The 25,079-nt window shown below is 40.7% G+C and overlaps 1 protein-coding gene across 1 annotated transcript in view; it reads right to left on the bottom strand.

Annotated features, from left to right (window-relative positions):
* Positions 1-25,079, bottom strand: part of LOC140476815 (transient receptor potential cation channel subfamily A member 1-like) — a 98,405-nt gene that overhangs the window by 10,294 nt on the left and 63,032 nt on the right. Inside the window, exons 16-22 of the mRNA XM_072569606.1 lie at positions 19,891-19,950; positions 19,707-19,805; positions 17,446-17,516; positions 14,999-15,167; positions 9,698-9,787; positions 6,910-7,079; positions 549-678 (exon numbers count right to left, since the gene is read on the bottom strand). Of these exons, the coding sequence (XP_072425707.1) occupies positions 549-678; positions 6,910-7,079; positions 9,698-9,787; positions 14,999-15,167; positions 17,446-17,516; positions 19,707-19,805; positions 19,891-19,950 (789 nt within the window). The remainder of the gene's footprint in view (positions 1-548; positions 679-6,909; positions 7,080-9,697; positions 9,788-14,998; positions 15,168-17,445; positions 17,517-19,706; positions 19,806-19,890; positions 19,951-25,079) is intronic.

Genomic DNA, 25,079 nt, shown 5'->3' with positions numbered 1-25,079 from the left:
TCCTGGTGCTGTGAGGCAGCACTGCTAACCACTGAGCCAGCGTGCCACCCACTATGAATGCAGGTGTAAAGATAACTGAGAGGACTCCATGCAAGGAGATTTTGAAATAGGAGATCTGCTCTCTCTTCCCTGCTGTAAAACTATATAGTGTCCTCTGCTTCTCATTGTATGGAAGTTACTATTAAATATCACAACCGTAATTATTTGTAACACATAAAGAGAAAAGACCTCATGTTACATTTTCTTTGCAAGATTCATTGCTTTACATCATCGAAAATATTCAAATCGTTCTTGGGATGAATAATGAAAGAATAAAATCATATCTAAAATACCAGGTCGTGACTCATAGAATGTTCTAAATAATCCCTCAAAATGTACCAAATATTGGGAGGGCAGAGGAAGCTTACTTTATGTCAAAGTACCTGTTGGGACAACTACATTTATTTATCTGTAGGTCAGATCCTGCCTACTGTTGCTCAAGATAATTTAATTACTGCCTATATTTATTTTATACTTGATTATAAATGCCTAACAGTGGCCACACCCACCTGCTCATATAATAGAATGTAGAAGGTAAATCCAAACGCCAATATAAGGAAGAGAAATAGAGCCATAATATGAAACAAGGTGTTCAAAATCTCCCCAAACATTACCACGTAGATTCCACAAATGTCAAACCTGAAGGATAGACACAAATACAACAATAAGAATACAATAACTCCATGGAGACTGGCATTCCATCAAGTCACCCTTTATTTACACATGCACAGTACATGAGCTCTGACCAGTCAGCTCAGAGACAGTCCTGAGAGTGAGGAGAATCTCTGAATCTCCTGTTTATATCTGTCAGCCAGGGCTCCCTGATTGGCCCAGGTTAACAATTCCAAGCAGAGAACTCATCGTCAATGTGACTGACCTGGCCATCCCAATTCCAATTCCTACAAAAAACTTATACCAAATCCATTGGTGAACCAGCTAGGATTTCACAACAACAGATGATAAGGGTTTTATGACCCTGTTACTGAAGCTAGTTTTATATTCCAGATTTTATCATTACATTTAAAATCCCATGAACTGCTATAGATGAGTTTGAATCATGTGACCTCAGGGCTTTAGATTAGATTACCAGTAACATGCATCTATGCCACTGCACACCTCCTCCCCCATACCCCTATACCTAATGGGGGTCCTTGGATCCTGCACCAGCAGAAACACCTCTCTCCACAACCAATGCAGCTAGAACTAGTATTTTGTAATTTACTCCCTGTCCTCTTCCAGGTCATGTTCCTCCCCTTCCTCCAGTGGGCTATGCCATTCAGAGCCTGACCCTCTCCATGGCCGAAAGCTTTCCAAATATGATTAGACAACATTTGCCAAACAAACCTGAGTGTGCCCAATATTATGCTGAGAACCAATTTATGATTGTCTGTTTGGACACAGTGTGGCACATCTATTTGCACTGGAAGCTGCAGACAGACAGAACATTAACATATGTTGCACTTGCTCATCGTAACAAGATAGGTGACAGCCATTGTCTGATTCAGCCATCAACAATCAGGGTCAACCTGCCTGGCTTTAAACAAAGCTGGGCAGTTAACTAGTTATCTACTGGGTGTATTCTCCATGGCAGCACCTCTACCAGTCAGAGTCCAATTATCAACAAATTATTATTCTCTGCTCAGACAGTATAAATTATTCCCTTCATTGGGAATTGCTGGTCTTCATGTGAACATCTTGATGAACACAAGGCAAAACCCTCGACAAAATGAATTAACACCAGTAAATAATTGTACTAATGAAATTGTTGGCCTAAAAACTGATACATCCAAAGGGTTCAATTTTCTGAATATCTACATTTTAGAGTTCTGAAGAAAGGTAGATGAAGAGATAAATGCTGCACTTTCTGATTTTCAAAACGTTTCCAGATTCCAGAACTGTCCAAACAAATTAGAAGTTGGCGAACGTAACTCTGCTCTTCAAGAAAGGAGGGTATGAGAAAACAGGGAATTACATGACAGTTAGCTAATATCAGTCATAGAGTCATAGAGAGATACAGCACCGAAATAGACCCTTTGGACCAACTCATCCATGCCGTCCAGATATCCTATCCTAATCAAGTCCCATTTGCCAGCACTTGGCCCATATCCCTCTAATCCCTTCCTATTCATATACTCATCCAGATGCCTTTTAAATGCTGCAATTGTACCAGCTTCTACCACTTCCTCAGGCAGCCCATTCCATCCACACACCACCCTCTGTGTGAAAAAATTGCCCATTAGGTCCATTTTATATCTTTTCCCTCTCATCCTAAATCTATGCCCTCTAGTTCTGGACTCCCCCACCTCAGAGAAAAGGCTTTGCCTATTTATCCTATCTATGCCCCTCATGATTTTATAAACTTCTATGAGGGGCATGGATATGAAAAATCGCCGCTTCAGGGAAAACATCCCCAGCCTAATCAGCCTCTCCCTATAGCTCAAATCCTCCAACCCTGGCAACATCCTTGTAAATCTTTTCTAAACCCTTTCAAGTTTTGCAACGTCCTTCCAATAGAAAGGAGACCAGAATTGCATGCAATATTCTGAAAGTGGCACAACCAACGTTCTGTACAGCTGCAACATGACCTCCCAACTCCTATACTCAATGCTCTGACCAATAAAGGAAAGTATTTCAAAGGCTTTCTTCACTATCCTATCTACCTGCGACTATACTTTCAAGGAGCTATGAACCTGCAATCCAAAGTCTCTTATTCAGTAACATTCCCAAGGACCTTATCATTAAGTGTATATGTCCTGCTAAGATTTGCTTTCCCAAAATGCAGCACCTCACATTTATCTAAATTAAACTCTATCTGCCACTCCTCAGCACATTGGTCCGTTTGATTGAGATCCCATCGTAATCTGAGGTAACCTTCTTCACTGTCCACTACACTTCCAATTTTCATGTCATCTGTAAACTTACTAACTCTACCTTCTATGTTCACATGCAATTCATTTATATAAACGATGAGAAGTAGTGGGCCCAGCACCAATCCTTGTGGCACTCCACTGGTCACAGGCTCCAGTCTGAAAAACAACCCTCCACCATCACCCTCTATCTTCTACTTTCAAGCCAGTTCTGTATCCAAATGTTCGCAGGTAAAGGGACAGCTGGAAAATGGGAAGCTTTTAGAAATGAGTTAATGAGAGTCTGGATCCTATTAAGGTAAAAACAAAGGCTGGTAGATGTTGGGAATGTTGGATGACTAGAGAGATTGAGGTCTTGGTTCAGAAAGAGAAGGAAGCATATGTCAGGTATAGACAGCATATGTCAGGTATGTACCAGGTTCTCCCAGTATTCCATAAGATCTAACCTTGCTAAACATTCTCCTATGGGGAACCCTGTCAAACGCCTTACTGAAGTCCATATAGATCACGTCCACCTCTCTGCCCTCATCAATCCTCTGTTACTTTTTCAAAAAACTCAATCAAGTTCATGAGACATAATTTCCCATGCGCAAAGCCATGTTGACTATCCCTAATCAGTCCTTGCCTTTCCAACTACTTGTAAATCCTGTCCCTCAGGATTTGCTCCAACAACTTGCCCACCACTGATGTCAGGCTCACCAGTCTTTCATTCCCTGGTTTGTCCTGACTACATTTCTTAAATAATGGTAACACATTAGCCAACCTCCAGTCTTCTGGAACATCACCTGTGACTATCGATGATACAAATATCTCAACAAAGGGCCCAGTAATTATTTCCCAGCTTCCAATAGAGTTCTAGGGTACACCTGATCAGGTCCTGGGGATTTATCCGCCTTTATGCGTTTCAAGACATCCAGCACCTCCTCCTCTGTAATATGGACATTTTTCAAGATGTCAACATCTATTTCCCCACATTCTATATCTTCCATGTTCTTCTTCACATTAAATAATGATGCAAAGTACTTGTTTAGTATCTTCTCCATCTCCTGCGGCTCCACACATAGGCTGCCTTGCTCATCATTGAGGGGTTCTATTCTCCCCCTAATTACCCTTTCGTCCTTAATGTATTTATAAAATCGCTTTGGATTCTCCTAAACTCTACTTGCCAAAATTATCTCATGTCTCCTTTTTGCCCTCCTGATTTCCCTCTTAAGTATACTCCTACTGCCTTTACACTCTAAGGGTTCACTCAATCTCTGCTGTCTATACCTGACATATGCTTCCTTCTCTTTCTGAACCAAGACCTCAATCTCTCTAGTCATCCAACATTCCCAACATCTTCCAGCCTTTCTTTTTACCTTAACAGGATCCAGACTCTCATTAACTCATTTCTAAAAGCTTCCCGTTTTCCAGCTGTCCCTTTACCTGCGAACATCTGCACCCTATCAGCTTTTGAAAGTTCTTGCCTAATACCGTCAAAATTAGCCTTCCTCCAATTTAGAACTTCAACTTTTAGATCTGGTCTATCCTTTTCCATCACAATTTTAAAACTAATAGAATTATGGTTGCTGGCCCCAAAGTGCTCCCCCACTGACACCTCAGTCACCTGCCCTGCCTTATTTCCCAGAGTAGGTCAGGTTTTGCACCTTCTCGAGTAGGTACATCCACATACTGAATCAGAAAATTTTCTTGTACACACTTAACAAATTTTTCTCCATCTAAACCCTTAACACTATGGAAAGTTAAAATCCCCTCCCATAACCACCCTATTACTCTGACAGATAACGGAGATCTCCCTCCAAATTTGTATCTCAATTTCTCGCTATTAGGGAGTCTATAATACAATCCCAATAAGGTGACCATCCCTTTCTTATTCCTCAGTTCCATCCAAATAGCTTCCCTGGATGTCTTTCCGGGAATATCCTTCCTCAGCACAGCTGTAATGCTATCCCTTTATCAAAAAAGCCACTCCCCCTCCTCTCTTGCCTCCCTTTCTATCCTTTCTATAGCATTTGTATCCTGGAACATTAAGCTGCCAATCTTATCCATCCCTGAGCCATGTTTCAGTAATTGCTATGATATCCCAGTCCCATGTTCCTAGCCATGCCCTGAGTTCATCTGCCTTCCCTGTGAAGCCTCTTGCATTGAAATAAATGCAGTTCAATTTATCAGTCTGACCTTGTTCTCTGCTTTGTCCCTGCCTGCCCTGACTGTTTGATTCACTTCTTTTCTGAACTGTACCAGTCTCAGGTTGATCTCTTTCCTCACTATGTCCCTGGGTTCCCCACCCCCCCCCACCCCCGCACTTTACTAGGTTAAATCCTCCTGAGCACTCTAACAAATTTCCCTGCCAGTATATTAGTCCCCTTCCAATTCGAGTGCAATCCATCCTCCTTGTACAGGTCACTTCTACACCAGAAGAGATTCCAATGATCCAAAAATGTGAATCCTTCTCCCATACACCAGCTCTTCAGCCACACACTCATCTGCTCTATCCTCCAATCCTGCCCTCACTAGCTCATAGCACCGGGAATAATCCAGATATTACTACCCTCAAGGACGTCCTTTTTAAATTCATGCCTAACTTTCTACATTTTCCCTTCAAAATCTCATCCTTTTCCAATGTCGTTGGTACCAAGTGTTGGACTTTGCAAAACAGATGAAGTACAAGACTAAATAAATCTTTCTGCAATTAAACAAGACTTTGATTAGAAAATATTTGTACTGAATTATGGAGTACAGTTGTGCCTTACTGGATTGCTTCTCGGAATGACAGGTTTATCCGATGAGTATAGTTTTAGTACAAAGGGCCTACACAGGTTGGAGTTTAACTCCAAAGACGGTTTACAGGGTAAATACTGAGAGGTTGTTAGAGAGGGGGAATGGCCTTTGGATGAGGAGCCAGTAAGACTGAGAATCTAAAGCATCAAAGGATATGAAATAGGTTCGGATAAGTGAAGGTGATAATTGAAGATCAGCCATGGAACTTTTTAAATGACAAATCAGGCCTGAGGAATCTTGACCAATTTCTTTAGTTCTTATGTTCTTGCAAGAGAAGACTGCAATATATTCTCATGTTCCTGCTTGCTTCCTTCCTTTGCTGGAATGCAGCTCCATTGTTATAACGTGCATTTAGCACATATGTGAATTACCACACACAAATGTTTCGGGAATAGGTGACATAAGGCCTTCTTGCTGGATTGTAAACAATGCTCCTCCACTGGTGGTTTGAAGGTGATGGGAGGGCTTGTTAAATCCACTCAATGCCCTGCTATCTGCCCATGCTTTCCCCAATCACAAATCTACCAATGGTGGGTAGGCATCAGGAAGTCTGACCAGTGGTGGACCAATTGAATTGTCTCAACAGGTCAATATTGCCCATTTAAACGTCTCAACCGATTTTCAGGAATAAACCGATGGCAGAGGAGGCCCATGTGAAGCAGCCAGTTTGGGGCTCCAGTGGTGCCCAAACCTTAAGTGATCCCTTGCACCATTAAAAGACCTCAACATGGATTGTTACATCTACCCCATGTTCCCCAGCCAACACTTCCTCACTGAATGCTGAAAGCGTGCTGATTGATTGTAGCTTCTCCCTTCAATGGCTAAGTGCAGTATTGACAGTGACCACTGCCCCGCTGGTGCTACCAGTGCCAGGAGAGAGCTACCAGCCTCGAATTAACTGGGATTGCTCTGAAGCAGGTCTCCACATCCCTAAGGGATAAAACTTCGACCTCAAATTGGCCAATAAATGACAGCAATGTAGCCAGTTTGTCCTTGTTGATTGCTAGCCCCAGTACATCTTAGCAAGGATGCACATTTTCAAAACCAGCACTAAATAGCTAAACATCCAGCAGTTCTCAAGTCTAACAAGAGATCAAGGATTTCTGTACACAGTTTGTGCTTCTTTAAAGGTGGGTAATAGTTTCTTCTGTTATATCTGCTAATAACTGGTAATAAAATATTATAAAATTAAAACATTATTAAGAATGTAAAATAACTACACCTTTGCAAGTATAACAGGAAGTTCACCCACGTTGCAAATGCACTAATTGAACCACAATCCCATTGTATTGAAGTTTTGACATCAAAAATCCAGGGAATTACAAAAATAATGGATGCCGCATACATACTCCAGTCCAGGAGGTTGGTTGAATCAAGAAAGTAATGCAGTCGCTGTTGATTCAGACAAAGAAAGTTAGCGTCGTAGCAATTAATGCAATCAGAGAAACAATTAGAACATAATTGTATTATTTCACTAATTGATCAATTTGAGGTGATGCTGCCTTCTATTGTATTGTTCTGTACAGTTTGTTGTCCCAGGGGTGCCCCTCCTTAACTAATCACTGGAAATATCAAAGGACCTCACCTTAAGGTGTTACATCTAACCCAACACGGCCCAGAAAGTTCTCACCAAATACCAGACACTCACCTTGTGTCAGTGCACCTCTCCCAGATGCATTGATATTTTCCTTAGAGTCATAGAACATAGAACATCTACATTATGAAAGCAGGCCATTCAGCCCATTGAGTCCACACCTACCCTCCAAAGGTGGGTGCTGTTTCCATTCTTTGGCTTATTTCAAGTTTTATTGATCTGTTTTGTATAATTTCTCACCAAGAGTGAGAGAAAGTCCATCTTTAAAAATTTTCAGGGTCATCCTTATACCGTACTTCCCTACTACATTCGCGTTGTGTTACTGAATTTCACAAAATCTCACTGAGATACTGTCAGTGGACAAAAAGATTTCAAGCATTTTTTTGGCCCACTTTTGTATCTGAAAAGTCAAAAAAAAATGCAGTAACCTAAACTCTTCAATTTGAATATAAAATGTAGAATAATTAATACAATCCTGAGGTGGGGGGAGTGTGTGTGGGGGAGGGGGGGGGGGGGCGGAAGTAGAAGAGGAAGAGTAGGTTACAATAAGATTGGCTTGGTAATCCAACCCTGATGAAGCAGGCAAGACCTGAAGGTAAGTCTGCCACATTGGGCCTGAGTAGAAACCATTTGGAAGGAATAATCTACTTTCCTTTATTACCTCATCTTATTTTCATAAGTAGGATGTTGGTATCACTGGCAAGGCTAACATTTATTCTGCTTATCTATTTGCCCTTGAGATGTTGGCCATTTCTTGATTGGTTGTAGTATTTGTGGCAATAATGTTCACATTGCCATTAGTGTGGAAGATTTTCATGGAAGGATTGTAATCGTTCCTGGACAGGATGGTGTGATTTGCAGTGAAACTTGCAGATGGAAGTGTTACTTTTCACCCTTTTTTTATTATTCCAGGCACCAGAATTGACAGGTCTGGAAGGTGCTAGTAGGTAAGTTTGGCATGTTGCTGCAGTGTATCTTGTAGCTACAGTGTGTGTTATTTGTGGAGTGAGTACCTCACACTCCTTACTCCCACTAAGTTGGCAGCATGTTGGCTCACTGGTTAGCACTGCTGCCTTATAGTGCCAGGGAACCGAGTTCGATTCCACTCTTGGGTTACTGTCTGCGAGGAGCCTACACATTTTCCCTGAGTTTGTGTGGGTTTTCTCTCACAGCCCAAAGATATGTGGGTGAGATGGATTGGCCATGCTAAATTTCCCATAGTATCCAGGGATGTGTATGTGAGTTAGCCATGGTTAATATGGGTTATGGGTATAGAGTGGGGGGTGGGGGGGCTGGGGTGGGCTCTGGATGAGGGATTGTTCAGAGGGTCAGTGTGGACTCAATGGGCTGAGTAGCCTGTTTCCACAGTGTATGGATTCTAAGTGGTGTTCAATATAAGGGAGTATGGATTCATCAGTGAAGCATGTGCAGTAGCTGGTATCAACAGATGATTTTCTTGTCAATGCTTGACCTGATGCCACTGGGTTCAACGTTGAAGATTCCTAGGGCAACTCCCTCCATACTTTGCCCCATCTCTAGCAACTTTGTCCTTCCGGTGGGTCAAGGTTTACCCAGGGATGGTGATAGTGGATCCTGGGACATTATGGGTAAGGTATGATTCCGTGAGTATGACTATGTCAGGCTGCTGCTTGACTTGTCTGTGAGACAGCTCTAGCCCCAGATGCCGGTAAGGACTCTGCAGGGCCAGCAGGGGTGATTTGCCATTTCCAGCGCCTTAGTGAATTCTAGGTTTTACATTTAGTTTATTTCCTTCTTTTAGACTCTGTAGTATTTGATCAAGCTTAATAGCTGGGCCATTTCACAGGGGAATTAAAAGCAAACTGCATTGCTATTGGTCTGGAGTTAGATGTAGGCCAGTCCTGGCACAGATCTCCATATCTGAAGGATATTAGTGAAGCACATGTTTCTTTTTTTGACACTAGTCAATTCCATGGGCACCATTAGTGTGGTATATCCCAGTGGGCATGGTCTGTACCTTTTTTGAAACGTAACATTCTGAGTATTGCTTTAGTGTCATCCTTAATAATAGGCTTTCTTATCAAGCCAAGCAATGATCTCCCAGAATCAGCACCCAAAATAAATCCCATGTTATATTTTAAAAATGAAACAAAGTAAAGAAAGCAATTCATTAATTTCTTACTGTTTTCCACAAATCTTCAAGATTAAAACAACCTTGAGGTTTGTTCATTTCTGCCATTAGGATTCGGTCACATGGTGATATGGAGCTAAAACATAGGAAACATGCTACTTTCCTTTAATAAGCACAGTTGAAACATGCTACTTCCATTTTCACCAGCAAGTTATGATGCCCGAGAAGGGTCAGTTTACTGTTAAAAATTGAAGGCCAGTACTGAGGAGAGAACAGGACTCTAGCATTATTGTATATGCATCTTACCTGTTGTAGCAATTGGTAAATTTCCTTACATAAACCAAGAATGCTCATCACAAATACAGTTCTTGCGCACAGTTTATATAACAGTGACTCCTATGGAAGAAACAAGTTGAAATTAGTCAACTATTAAATATCATGTCAGTATTCCAGGTGACACCTATAGGAATTATGTCTGAAATACTTCAGAATAAAGGGTTAGGAACTCCATCACATTTGGGTTAAGAAACTATTACATGTTGAAAAGGAGTGGAGGAATTTGGGCTGGAGTTTTTTATTGGGTGAACTGGCTGATATGAGAAATTGCAACTGCATTTTATTGGTGGGAAAAAGTGTTCAGAATTTTAGACTAAACATTCAATATCTCTGGATCTTACCCAACTTCTTCAAAATTAAAAATCACACAACATTAGGTTATACTTTTTGTATACTTTTTGTTTGAAAGTACAAGCTTTCAGAGTGCTGCTCCTTCATTGCAAAACTAGTGGGGCAGGTATATAGGACACAGAATTTATAAGTAAAAGATCAAAATGTCATACAACTGATGCCAAGTATTAGACAAACCTCGATGGCTGTTAAGTCTTTAATCATTTAGAATGGGGATGTGGGTTTCATTTGATTAATATGTAAATCCCAGAATTTCTTTCAAGTCTAAAAATTCCAAAATATTGAGTACAGGAGTTGGGAGGTCATGTTGCAGCTGTACTGGACATTGGTTAGGCCACTGTTGGAATATTGCGTGCAATTCTGGTCTCCTTCCTATCGGAAAGATGTCATGAAACTTGAAAGGGTTCAGAAAAAATTTACAAGGATGTTGCCAGGGTTGGAGGATTTGAGCTACAGGGAGAGGCTGAACAGGCTGGGGCTGTTTTCCCTGGAGCGTAGGAGGCTGAGGGGTGATCTTATAGAGGTTTATAAATTATGAGGGGCATGAACAGGGTAAACAGGCAAAGTCTTTGCCCTGGGGTCGGGGAATCCAGAACTAGAGGGCATAGGTTTAGGGTGAGAGGGGAAAGATATAAAAGAGACCTATGGGGTAACTTTTTCACACAGAGGATGGTACGTGTATGGAATGAGCTGCCAGAGGAAGTGATGAAGGCTGGTACAATTGCAACATTTAAGAGGCATTTGGCTGGGTATATGAATATAAAGGGTTTGGAGGGATATGGGCCGGGTGCTGGCAGGTGGGACTAGATTGGGTTGGGATATCTGGTCGGCATGGGTGGGTTGGACCGAAGGGTCTGTTCCCATGCTGTACATCTCTATGACTCTATGACTAAGTCATAGGTCCAAGATAACTTAAGGTTTTATCAGTATAAAAAAAGGTGACATCTCAGCTCAGCTTAAAGCTGTAAAGTTAGAGCCTGCTCGTGTCTCAACCTAGAGTCAGACAGCTTTTATTTTCAAAGTAGGAAAACATCACATGGACTGATTGCCTACAGATTGTGTGCTTTTTGAACAAAATAGAATGTATCTGCAAATATGATTCTGCAAATGCAAATTCACTTTTTCAAAGATAGAGTGTGCATCATTTGGAACAACACAAATGCCCCCATCCCCGATTGAGACACAGTCACTTCTGACACGGACTGTCATGTGTGTGATATAAACTTCACAGCCAGCAGATCAGGATGTGAAACAGCTAGACAGGCTGACTTCATCCAAATTTCAAACTTGGACCACTTAATGCTTTCAGCTGTCTCTCTCTCTAAATACACACCCGCACCATGACTGTTAGGAACATACGGTGGTTAATATTTTCCTTTTCTGAGGAAGAATATTCTTGCCAGAGAGGAAGTTTAGATTAGATTACTTACAGTGTGGAAACAGGCCCTTCGGCCCAACAAGTCCACACCGACCCGCCGAAGCGCAACCCACCTATTCCCCTACATTTACCCCTTTTACCTAACACTACGGGCAATTTAGCATGGCCAATCCACCTGACCTGCACATCTTTGGACTGTGGGAGGAAACTGGAGCACCTGGAGGAAACCCACGCAGACATGGGGAGAACGTGCAAACTCCACGTAGACAGTCGCCTGAGTCGGGAATTGAGCCCGGGTCTCTGGCGCTGTGAGGCAGCAGTGCTAACCGCTGTGCCACCATGCCACACCGAATGCAGCGAAGGTTTCCCAAATCCATTCTTGGATTGGCAGGACTGACATAAGAAGACAGGTTTGAGTCAGTCCGCATTGTGTTGAATGGAGTTTAGAAGAATGAAGGGGTTATCTCACAGAAACCTGCAAAGTTCTAACAGGACTAGACAAATTAGATACAGGATGTTCCTGATAGTGCGGGAGCCTAGAACCAGGGGTTGTAGTTTAAGGATAAGGGATAAACTTCTTAGGACTGAGATGTGGAGAAATTTCTTCACCAACAGTGGTGGGCCTGTGGAATTCAATATCACAGAAGATGGTTGAGGTGAAAACACTGTGTCTTTGAGGACATAGATATAGCTGATCTGGCTAAAGTGATCAAGAAATATGGGATGAGGGTGGGATTAGGGTATTATGCTTGATGATCAGCCATGATCATATTGAATAGCAAAGCAGGCTCGCGGGGCTGAATGGCCTACTCCTGCTCCTACCTTCTATGTTTCTAGATTTCTGAATCTTTTTCCACAAGGTCAATGAAAGGACAGAATGGAATGTTTTTTTTAAAAAGACACTTCTGAAAACTGTGTGACTGAGTTTATGAATGAAAGAGAGTAGGTCTTGCTTGGATAATAATTTGGATGTCAGTTGGGGAAACATCAGCTGAGGAAAGGCTGCCCAGCTCAGATCTCTGCTGTTTCTGGAACATTCTTACTGTGTATCTTGTGGAACATCTGGAAAACATCTTGATACTCTGTGTGTGTGTGAGCATGAATATCTGTTTGAACGTGTGTTAGTGTCCATGCGACTATGTGTGTGAGTGTCTGTATGAATATGTGTGTAAGTGTGTGAATATACATTCATGCAGACGAGACCACATTTGCATGTTCATGTGCCTGTGTTTCTGTGCACATTTGCATATTGACCTATTTAAAGCAGCAAATAATTATATTCTCCTATTACAACACGTGTGTCTTATCCAGTTTTACATTTTCATTGAGTGTTTCATAACAAATCAATAGTTTTGTCTTAAAAAACTTGGTTAGAGAATCTTTTTATTCTAAATCTAATACAGGGAAAGCAGATGACTGGCCATTTCAGAAAGTGGGTAGCATCAGGTGATTTGCAATGATTTCTACAATTGCAAAGTTATTGGAAGTACTGTGGAGTGTTTTTGGAGTTCTTGCTATAACTTATTGTATTTGGTCGAGAATGTTTCCATATCCTCACAGGGAAGGCAGAGGGGTTAGTGATCTGCGCCTATAAAGACTGCAGCACGTAAGGCCACAATACCACTGATTCTGCAACATGACAATTAAAACCATAAGACAATAAGATGTAGGAGCAGAAGTTGGTCATTCATCCCTGTCTGTTCTGTCATTCAATTTCTCCACTGCTGATCTAATAATCCTCAATTCCACTTTCCTGCCTTTTCCCCATCACTCTTAATCTCCTTTCTTATTAAAAACCTGTCCAGCTCAGCCCAATAGCCCTCTGTGATAAAGAATTCCATAGATTCACGACCCACTGAAAAAATATATTCTGCCTTCTCTTTGTCTTAGTTATCGACCCTTTATTCTGAAATGATGCCCTCTGTTCCTAGTCCCTCCCACAAGGGGAAACATCCTTTCTGCATCTAGACTGTCACGCCCTCTAAGAAATCTATCTGTTTCAATAAGATCACTCTCAGTCTTCTAAATTCCCCTGAGGAAAGGCCAAACCTATTCAAGTTTTCCTCATAAGACAATCCCTCCATAGCTGATATCAGCCGAGTGAACCTTCTCTGGACTGCCTCCAGTGCCATATTAGAGAGGGGAAACTTTATGTCCACTGCCAAATCAGAATCAAACTCCCCTATACTGAATTTAACTAAAGAGGTTCAAAAAACTGATAAAGAAAGAGAAAGTAGAATATGAAAATGAACAAGTGAGAAACATAAAAATGGACTGTAAAGGCTTATATGGCTATGTAAAGAGAACAAAAGATTAGCAAGACAAACTGGTGCCATAAAAAATGTAGAGACAGAAGAATTTATGATAGTGAAGGAGAGAATGGCAGAGAATCCGAACAGATATTTGATGAATGTCTTTTTAAAGTCACGTGTTGAATCGATAGAGTAGATAGGAAGAAGCTGTTCTTGCTCATTAAAGGAACATGAACAAGGTGGTGTAGATTTAATGTGACGTGCAGATGAAGCTGGAGTAATATGAGAACAGAACATTTCTACGCAGCGAGAAGTTAAAGTGCAGGATGCACTGCTTGACAACGTGGTGGAGGCAGGTTCAATTGAGGCATTCAAGAAGGTATTGGATGATTATTATGGATAGAAGTAATGTGGAAGGGTCTGGGGAGAAGGAAGGAGATTGGCCATACTAAATTATCTTTAGTGTCAAGGAATGTGCAGACTAGGTAGATTAGCCATGGTAAACATAGGGCTCTGGGGGAGGGGATGGGATGGTCTTGAGAGGGCTGGTGCAGACTTGATGATCAAATGGCCACTTAATGCACTGCAGGGATTCTATAAATTAGTTTCTCATAATAGACCCCATTTAAATTTCCTTATCTCATCGGTGGGACAGCAGAGTGGGGATTAAATCTGATCTCTGCGGTCACCTGCATGCATCAACTTTAAAAATTGTCTTCTGAATGAAGGGTAGAAATTGAAAAATTTCTTTCTGAAACAAAAATGAGATTACAAATGATATTTATCACAAAATGCTGAAAGGAGGAAATTATCAATAAATTAATAACCGTGAACAAGTCAAAGTACTCTGAGATATGTTCTTGGGAAATAGTTGTCATACAATCAGAAACATTTATATATTACACAAAGGCAAAAACTGGTGTCAAAACAAATGCTTATTAGAAGTAAATCTGAGATTTACTCACACAATAATAATCTATTACAACAGCTACTTATCTGAAAAGTGTCAGAATGGGAGGAAGGGTTGTAGCAGTAGCCTCCAGCTGTGATCACAAATCATTCTAATTGACATAATCAGGACTCAGAAAGTCAATGTGAAACAGCCAAAGTTAAAGATATATAATAGGAGGGCCTGCTGAATCAAAAGAGGGAGTCACCGCACTACAGAATAAACATTACAAAATATGCACGTCTTCATTCATATTCTTGGTTCATTGGTACCTGGGCAAAATTAAATACTAAATTAACAATCCTCATCTTTCATAAAGAATGGCTATGCCATAAACAGACCTTATATCTCATCCAGGGCCCTGTCAATCCTTGAGTAAAGTTGGAAATGATCGCTGGTTCATTGTCAAAGGCATGAGGTCGTGAAACAATAATGAGGAATGTCAATGGTATAAGTAACATTGAGAAGAGAGCCATATTTATGATGTGTGCTCTAAGTCCATACGCTTGCCTACCAAGAAACAAAGTTAAATACATTAGTCCATTGTAAATATCAAAACTAACCACTAAATTGAAATTCCATTCCCATATTTATATACTTGAAGGAGATTACCAGAGAAAATATTTATGTACATGCATGAGAAATTAAGTTATATTGGTAGTTCATTTTGTAGCAAGGCTCAGGAAACTTCAAGCAAAGAGAAATGTGAAGCAGTGTCAATTCAGAAATATGATCAGTGAGAATGGCAATCAATAAAGACCATGGCTCCTTGGAAGATCCAGCCACCGCATTGATGAAACATGTTGTTATTGCTGTACACCTTCAGAAGATTGACAGATACTATGATTTGCAAATTTCCAAAACTGTGTTGAATCCACTTCATCATTGACTCTGCACAAACTACATTCATTCCTGGCTGTCTGGTTATTTGCCAAACAAAATCATCAGAGAAAGCTACGATAGACAATTATTGGAGTAAGCACTTTTTAATCTTTGGGAATACAATGGAAATCAATCTCTCTGGCCTAGAATTTGAAGTAGTTAAGCTCTGGCCTTTGGGTCCTTCAAATGTTGCACTATTCTTAGAGATTATAAAATTTGTTTGTTTCTTTTCTAACTGAACTTCTTCTTTCTCTCAAAATCCAAACCCTTCTCCTTTGTTCGGACCAGACTTTCACAAGGAAATAGAACGGAAGAATAATGGAGAATTCAGAGACGTTTAAAAATGGCAGGTGAGATCTGGGTCCAGCCCCTTTTCCAACAGATTCCATTTATGTCGGAATGGGAACATGGGAAAGATGTCTGAAAAACTAGAGGTTTGCAGCGAGTAAAGATAAATCCATACAAGACTTAAGAGGTTGTGTATGCTTTTAAGTATGTTGTAATAAAAGGCCCATACAAAGTGTCAATTGTGACTCAGTGGTAAGTTTTATTTTTAATCAAAAGATACAGGTTCAAGTCATTCCAGAGACTTAGGATCCAAGCTGATGCTTCAGCACAGTGCTGAAGAAGTGCTGTGCTGTCAGAGGTCTTGTCTTTTGGATGTGGTTACACTGAGGCTCTTTCTGCCCTTTCAGATAAATGTAAAAGATCCCCTGATATATTTTAAGAAGTGACTTATTACAGTGTTCTGGATAACATTTACCCTTCAGCTAACATCGTTAAAAATAGGTTATCCAGGGACTTGTTTAATTTTTCTCCATGGAATCTTGATAAAAATTGGCAACGAGTTTTCAAGCATAACAACAATGATGAGACTTCAAAGTCATTTCATTGTCGAGATCATTTTGGTATCTTTTTGTTCTTTCTGTATCCAATTCTATTATATTAGAATTCAACTGTTGTTCCTCCAATATTTTTGCATGGCATATTTATATATGTGAATTTATTCAAAAAATTATTGCTAGTTGAGTAAAGAGTTCCTTTCCAATATCCAGATTAAATTTATTTTTTATCAATTTCATTCCTCTCTTGACAAACTTTGAAGAAATATTTTGAGTTTACCCTGTGCAACCATTTAACACCCTGACAAAATCTACCATCACTGGCTGCTTTCAAAACTTCAGTTTTGAAGTTTCTCTCATCTTTCCATGATGTGGAGGTGCCAACATTGGACGCTTGTGGACAAAGTCAGAAGTCACTCAACACCAGGTTATAGTCCAACAGGTTTATTTGAAATCACAAGCTTTCGGAGCGTTGCTCCTTCATTACCTAATGAAGGAGCAGTGCTCCAAAAGCTTGAGATTTCAGATAAACCTGTTGGACTATAACCTGGTGTCATGTGACTTCTGACTCATCTCTCCAATTAGACTCAAGCCTTGGACCATTTTCACCACTGATTTAATATCAGCCAGCAGTAAAAAATCACATCTCCAACAAGGCCAAGACCTCATCCGAAATTTGCAATCACTTTGCACCAGGTTATAGTCCAACAGGTTCATTGGAAGTGCTATCTTTTGGAGAACTGCTCCTTCATCAGGTCACTAGTGACCTGATGAAGGAGCAGTGCTCTGAAAGATAGTGCTTCCAAATAAACCTGTTGGACTATAACCTTATATTGTGTGAATTTTAACTTTATCCACCCCAGTCCAACACCAGTGCCTCCACATCATATATTTGTAAGCAAAGACATGCCATAATAATGTATGATTACCTATAGAATGGGGATTGTCTTAAGTAGAAGTTCAGAATGTATTAAGAGTTTTAAGTTTCAGTTAAAAACCACACATGATTATGTGCTAATGAATTATACCAGAACAGGCTGCTCTTAATTCAACACCCTGCATACCATTTCATTTTCAGAAACTGTGTACAAACTGGATGGTTCAAAAGGTCAGCTCGATTGAAACGTATCATAGCCTAAAAGATACAACAGAAACATTACAACAGAATCAATTTTAAAAGCTAACAGACATCAATTACCAAAATTACTTTAAATAATTACTGTACATAAAATCAAGAGATGTAACAATGCAATTATCTTCTCTGATTCATGTATTATTTGCTGTGCAAGGAATAAATGGCTTATATAGGTGACCTGTAAGAAAAACCACAATGCTATGCTTGAACTCTGCACCATTGCAGACGCAACAGTGATATTTAGTTAGTGTACACCGGGTCAGTTTTCAATGTCAAAGAATGTTAAAAAAAAGTTGGAAATCTTACATCGTACCTACAGGTATGATGCTATCTGTTATTTTTTCTTGGAACTACTGCACTAGTCATCTATTTCTGCTCTAGTGTTCTGACTGGATTGTTCAGCTGAGACAATGAAATTGAGAAATATGCTTTCAAAATTAGGGGTGGAAATTTGAGACCCCATCGATGCCAGGAAAGGAAGGCTGGCAGGGACTGAAAGTGTGTTGGCTTCTTAAATTTATCGTCTGCACTTGAGATCCAGGAAATCCATTCATTCCCAGAAGGCAGGCGGGTAATTAGTCTCACTTAGACTGTAATTGTGCAGGATTTGAGAGGCTGCTTTCAGTGGGCTTTCAATTTCCCAATGCGATGGGGAGGGAAGGTCAAACTGCCTTGAGGTACAGGATCCACGCCAGGCTGGGACTGCAGCATTCCTGGCTGGCCTCAGGGGCTGCCTGTTTGACTGGTTGGAAAGTGTCGAACAAAATGAACACTGTGCAGAGGAGCCCCTCACCACACAATGGCAACCTGGCTTCTTAGTGTTTTTTTTATTGATATTTTCACAAGGTAATTGACAGGACTCTTGCATGGTGACATGTCTACCCAGTTACCCAGTTTGTACAGCAGTTAAGGCCTTTCCTGAGGCTTTAACTCCTTTGATTTAAAGCAGGAGGACCACTGTCCACCTGCCAACTTTAACTGGGCAGGAAATGTATCTCATGCTTAGGTGTACATGAAAATCTTAACTTTAATCAAGTTCCAACCATAGGTTGTTACAGCACCTGAAAACAGTCCCACCCCATCTTTCCAACCTCATCTTGGAGGCATGGTGGCTCAGTGGTCTGCACTGCTGCCTCATAGCAGCAGGACTCAGGTTCAATTCTACCTTCAGGCAACTGTGTGGAGTTTGCACATTCTCCCTGTGTCTGTGTGGGGTTCTTTCTGGTGCTCTGGTTTCCTCCCACAATTCAAAGATGTGCAGGTTTGGTGGATCCGTCGTGCTAAATTGCACATATTGTCCAGGGATGTGTAAGTTAGGTGCATTAGCCATGGGATATGCAGGTTGCAGGGATAGGGTGGGAGTGGTCGCAGTTGTGTAGACTCAATGGATCAAATGGCCTGCTTACAAACTTGAGGGATGCTATGGTCCTGAACACTGGACAAAGGCTTTCCATCAAATCAAACTTATATGAACCACTACACGTATTAGTGGGAAGCAGCAACACCTGCTTCCCCCTCCATATCAAATTCCAATTTACACTAACACTCTCTGTAACACTCTGTTTTCAGTGCAACTCCACACAAACCACACCATACACCATTATGATCTTGTATTTCTTGTCAATTTGTTTCCAGCTACATCTCAAAAGCAGGTGATATTTGAACCCAGGTCTCCTGGCCCAGAGGTAGGGACACTACTACTGCAACATATGAGTCCTCTTGTCTACATCTGTGCAATTTTAGAACCACAACCAATTAACAATGACTGATATAGCTTTCTGCTCACAGAAATTGACATCTTCTGAAAGTGAAGCAATCACTTTCAACCATTTGAAAGATCCGCATCGCTATTAGCAGCCAGTTTACAAGCAGATTTATGAGTAACATCTCATAATCCATTGGAGCATCCCCACAAGATTCCAATTTGTAAAGTGTCCCTTTGTCAAATCTCTGAATCTGGCTTTCTGTAATCTAACTTGACAATTCTAGTGGAGCGATACAAAACAAAAAACTACGGATGCTGAAAATCTGAAATAAAAACAGGAATTATTTGAGAAACTCAGCAGGTCTAACAGCATCTCTGGAGAGAAATCAGAGCTAACATTTTGAATCCAGTGACCCTTACTAGGGGCTTTCTTTCACTACATATTATTCTTAACAGGTTATACAAAATTGTCATTGCGTACTCACATTTAATGCTGTTAGCGGTGCATATTGAACATTTTCTTCCTTCTTTGCTCGTTTTTTGAATTTGAGTGGACATTGTAAATATCTGAAATCATATTCAATCTGCGCAACAAATAATATGGAGTTAGATGCATTTCATCAATATTAAATAATAGCTAACTACCAATTCAGGTAAGAGCAGACTTACTGAGAAGTTCACACTTTTCCTGTCTTCTGATGATTCTGTCATACATCTGTCCAAAAGGTCCTTAAAATAAATGCAAACATCTCCTAAACATAGGTGTAATAGTTTCAAGTAAGCAGCATATAATTATTATACAACATGAGAATGAAAGCGGTCAGAAAGATTACTGTATTAGTTTACAAATGAAAGCACTGAAAACACTGCATTGTATATGAGTATGATACTGGAACAGGGATGTAACTGGCTGGGATAAGAGAGTAGAAATCTTAGGCATGATTGATGCTGAGCAAGATAGAAAGAAGGGCAGAGACAGAATGTGTATATCTCAAATGGAGTCAATTATGTCAATTTCACAAAAGCAGAAAGTAGACTTATTATCAATTTGCATTTAATTTATTTGCAAATATTTAAATCTCTGTAGATAGCAGAAGTACTGTTATGCATGATTCCTAAAACTGCCTTGAAGCTGATTTATGTAAAATAATTTAATTTGATTGTTTAAACATTCTAGAACACATTTTCTCCATAATGGCTGTAAAGTAACAGAAACCCAGAACATATCCCAATGCAGTAGGATAATAACACATTTTCCATTACAAGGTCAATTCATGCTGTTCTTTGAAGTCCATTAATGCATAAAATTTAAAATTCATAACCTTGCCTTGAAATCCAACAGCGGCCGAAGTCCTTCCCATCTCTATCACTTCCTGCAATCCAACAATCCTCTGTGATCCAATTCTGGAATAGAATAGCCTTTATTCTGGCCTCCTATGCATTCCCAATTTCCAAAGATTTTATTGGGGGTTGTACCTTTAGTCAGTTCAGTCTTAAACTGGAGTTTCCTCAATCTGGGGTGATAAATCTCAACTTTGAAGGCTTTTTTCAGACCCTAATGCTTTGACAAGGCATTGGTCAGCTGAGCACTAAATAAAAAGGGTTGGTTGGGAGCCCACTCACAAAAAATGGCTCAGGACAAGAGTTACCAGTTGATCAGATTGGTCAGAAGGTCTAAAGTTCCACAATGCCAGGGTTAAATAGTGGCTACTGCTGCTATAGTCAGTTCCTGAAGGGAAATCGGACTATACATGAATCTGGCAGGAAGACCAAGGAAGACCTGAGGGAGGCGAGTGGCCATGTTCAATATTTTGGAAACTAAAAGTGCTGCAAATGCTGAAAATCTTGAACAAAAGCAGAAGATGCTGGAAAAGCTCAGTAGGTCTGACAGCATCTGGGAGGGAAATCAGGGTTAATGTTTCAGATCCAAGGACCCTTCTTCAGGATTGATGATAACTAGGGAAATATTGGTTTTATGCAAATATAGGGGTGGGGGAGGGATAATGAATCAATGATAGGTGGAGATAGAGCCCAGAGAGAGAGAGAAGAACAGTTGGACAGACAAAGGAGTAGCTAATGATCAGTTTGGAAGAATGAATAGCTACTAATGGGGACCATTAGTGGCTAACAATGGGTTCTGGACTCAATAGCAACTTCAGCAATGCTAGCACTTGAGGTATGTTCTTCTATGTTGTTAGCCCAACCTCACACACCAGGCCTTGTTATTACATGGTCTGCTATTAAAGACAACCCATTGTTAACCACTAACAGTCCCCATTGTGTCAGTGTTTTGGAGGCTGGTATAAAGAGTTATTATGACTTAACAATCAGTGCATCCAATGAGGACATTCCCCTCCTATAAAGGAGTTCCCCACTTCTTGCTACCTGCTTGTCTGGGCCTCCCCATGTGTTGGGTAAAACAGTGATAAGGCAGAATGAGGAACTTAAGGACCTGATACTGACAAATTGGAGGGGTTGGGGGCAAACAAGAAGTTGGTGGGCAAGCCATGCTCTGCATTTCACAAATCTCTGCCTTCAAAGAGAGGACTATAAAATCTAGCATACCATTACTGTGCGTTTTTTTTTACAATGTCCTTGGAAGAGTCTTGGGACATTCTACTACTTGAAAGATGCCTTCAGGAGGTGCAGAAGTAGATGTTTCGGGATCTGAAGAAGGATTACACCTGAAGCATCAACTTCTTTACCTCCTGATGCTGCCTGCCTTTCTGTGTTCTTCCAGCCCCACTGCCTGTCTACTTTGGATTCCAGCATCTACAGTTTTTTGACTCTAACTTGTAAGAATTGAGTGGGTCGTACTGAGAGTCAAGAGCATGGTGCTGGTAAAGCACAGCTGGTCAGGCAGTATCCAAGGAGCAGGCGAACCAACATTTCGGGCATAAACCCTTCATCAGGAATGAGTCCAGTCCATTTTCCAGGTTTGTGATTATTTACACCTGTCATTAGGACCCAGTGGTTGTGTTTCAGGGTTCACAATATTTACCTCAATATGGTGGCTTGGAGAAGAGGCAAAAATTTCTTTCTCACTCCCTTTAGAAATAAGCATTGAAGCTGTAGAGACACAAACAGAGGGCAACCTTTTCTGAGGCTATAACACAGTGGAAAAGGAATGGGATCACTTTGATCCTGCTGTGCCATTCAATAAGATCATGCTTAATCTGTTTACTCCATATTCATGCCGACACCAGAGAATGTTTCACCCACTTCTTCATCAAGAATTGATCCACCTCAGCCTTAAACATTTTTAAAGGCTCTACCTCCAACATGGAAAAGTTGCAAAGACAAAACCCTCAGAAACTGATAAATTCTCCCCATCTCTGTCTTAAATGGAAAACAATTTTTCTTTTAAGGTGACCTCTGATACCAGATTCTCCCAAAAGAGGGAACAACCTTTCCACATGTATCCTGTCAGGGTGTTAAATGTTTCAGGTTCGACAAGATTCCTCATGGTAGAATGGTGAGCAAGGTTAGATCTCATGGAATACAGGGAGAACTAGTCAATTGGATACAGAACTGGCTCAAAGGTAGAAGACAGAGGATGATGGTGGTGGAGGGCTGTTTTTCAAACTGGAGACCTGTGGCCAGTGGAGTGCCACAAGGATCGGTGCTGGATCCACTACTTTTTGTCATTTGTATTAATGATTTGGAAGTGAACAAAGGAGTTATAGTTAGTAAGTTTGCAGATGACATGAAAATTGGAGGAGTAGTGGACAGCAAGAAGGGTACCTCAGATTACAACAGGATCTTGATCAAATGTGCCAATGGGCAGAGGAGTGGCAGATGGAGTTTAATTTAGATAAATGTGAGGTGTTGCATTGTGGGAAAGCAAATCTTAGCAGAACTTATATACTTAATGGTAATGTCCTAGGGAGTGTTGTTGAACAAAGAGACCTTGGTTTGCAGACTCATAGTTCCTTGAAAGTACAGTCGCAGGTAAATAGGATAGTGAAGAAGGTGTTTGGTATGCTTTCCTTTATTGGTCAGTGCATTGAGTATAGGAGTTGGGAGGTCATGTTGTAGCTGCACAGGAATTGGTTAGGTCACTCTGAGAATATTGCATGCAATTCTGGTCTCCTTCCTATCGGAAGGATGTTGTGAAAGTTGAAAGGGTTCATAAAAAATTTACAAGGATTTGAGCTTTAGGGAGAGGCTGAATAGGCTGAGGCTGTTTTCCTTGGAGTGTCAGAGGCTGAGGGGTGACTTTATAGAGGTTTATAAAATCATGAGGGGCATGGATAGGCTAAAGAGACATCCGGGGTGGGGGAGTCCAAAACTAGAGGGCATAGGTTTAGGGTGAGAGGGGAAAGATATGAAAGACACCTAAGGGGCAATGTTTTGACACAGAGGGTGGTATGTGTCTGGAATGAGCTGCCAGAGGAAGTGGTGGAGGCTGGTACAATTACAATATTTAAAAGGCACCCGAATGGGTTTATGAATAGGAAGGGTTTGGAGGGATATGGGCCAGGTGCTGGCAAGTGGGACTAGATTAGATTGGGACACCTGGTCAGCATGGATGGGTTGGACCAAAGGGTCTGTTTCTGTATTGCACATCTCTATGACTCTATGAACTCTATATTCACCAGCTACAATTTTCCCTTTTTGTACAACTCATAGAATATTGAGTGAAGCCAAGGTCACGCTTGAAGAGAAAATATGTCTATGCTTTTCACAACATCTGATTTGGCCTTTTTATATTTCTCACATTTTTTTTCACATTTCTAGTATGACTCTATGAACTGAGTTGCTCTTACTCTTCGGAACACCAGCTGTTACAATCCTAGCCAGTTCAACCTCTCTCCATACAACAACCTGTCCATTCTAGGTATTAGTCGAGTGAACAGTCTCCGAATTGCTTCAAATACATTTCCATACTTCCTTAAAGAAGAAGACCAATGCTGTACTCAGTATTCCAGATGTGGTCTCACCAATACAATAAAAACAAAGTACTGCTGGAGATCTGAAAGATAAACAGAAAGTGCTGGAGAAACTCAACAAGGCTGACAGCATTCATGAATAGTGAAGCAGAGTTAACAATTTTAGTCCATTATGACTATTCTTTGTAACAGATGTGGCTGGAAAAATGATGGGTTTTATGCTTTTAAAGAGATGGGGAGAAACAAGGGGAATAGATGATAAGATTGGCTCAAAGCAAAAGACAGAGAGAGTACTCCTGGTAGCAAAGAGATATAGATGAAGAATGATAGGTGTCAATGGCAGAAAATAGGTCAGCTTTACTGAGAGCAAATCCATGCAAACAGACACTGGGGCATGGGGAGAAAGAGGAGGAATCAAAATGGAAGAAGAGTTCACGGTGAGTGTCTCCAGTGCTTTCTGTTAATGCTCTGACCAGTGCCCTGTATAACGGAAGAATAAGTTTCCTACATTTGCATTCAATTCCCCATACTATAAGTAACATTCTTTCCTGATTACTTGCTGTCTCTGCACACTAATCTTTTGTGATTTCTGCACTTTCACACTTACATTTCTCTGTATCACAGAGCTCTGCAATTCCTCACCATTTAGATCAATCCCTCACTGTTTTAATAATATGCCTTTTTCACCCATTCCTGCCAAAATGAACAAATACATATTTTTCCATATTACATAATTTACTTTTTCATCTATCTTTAGGATAGAGTGTTATCAGCATACCTTTATTTATGGTAAAGGGTTGAGACCCCACCCACTGATCCCTGGGGCACACCACTCATTACATCTTGCCAACCTGAAAAACACCCATTGTATCTACTTTCCGTTTCCTGTCAGCTAGCCAATTTTTGATCCATGTCAATATGTTGCCCATTAGTCTATGAACTTTAATTTTCTGTTTTTTTTTAACA

Source organism: Chiloscyllium punctatum, chromosome 5, assembly GCF_047496795.1.
Source record: "Chiloscyllium punctatum isolate Juve2018m chromosome 5, sChiPun1.3, whole genome shotgun sequence".
Taxonomy (NCBI): domain Eukaryota; kingdom Metazoa; phylum Chordata; class Chondrichthyes; order Orectolobiformes; family Hemiscylliidae; genus Chiloscyllium; species Chiloscyllium punctatum.
Note: the sequence above shows the minus strand (reverse complement) of the source record. Positions and strands in the feature narration are given on the sequence as shown.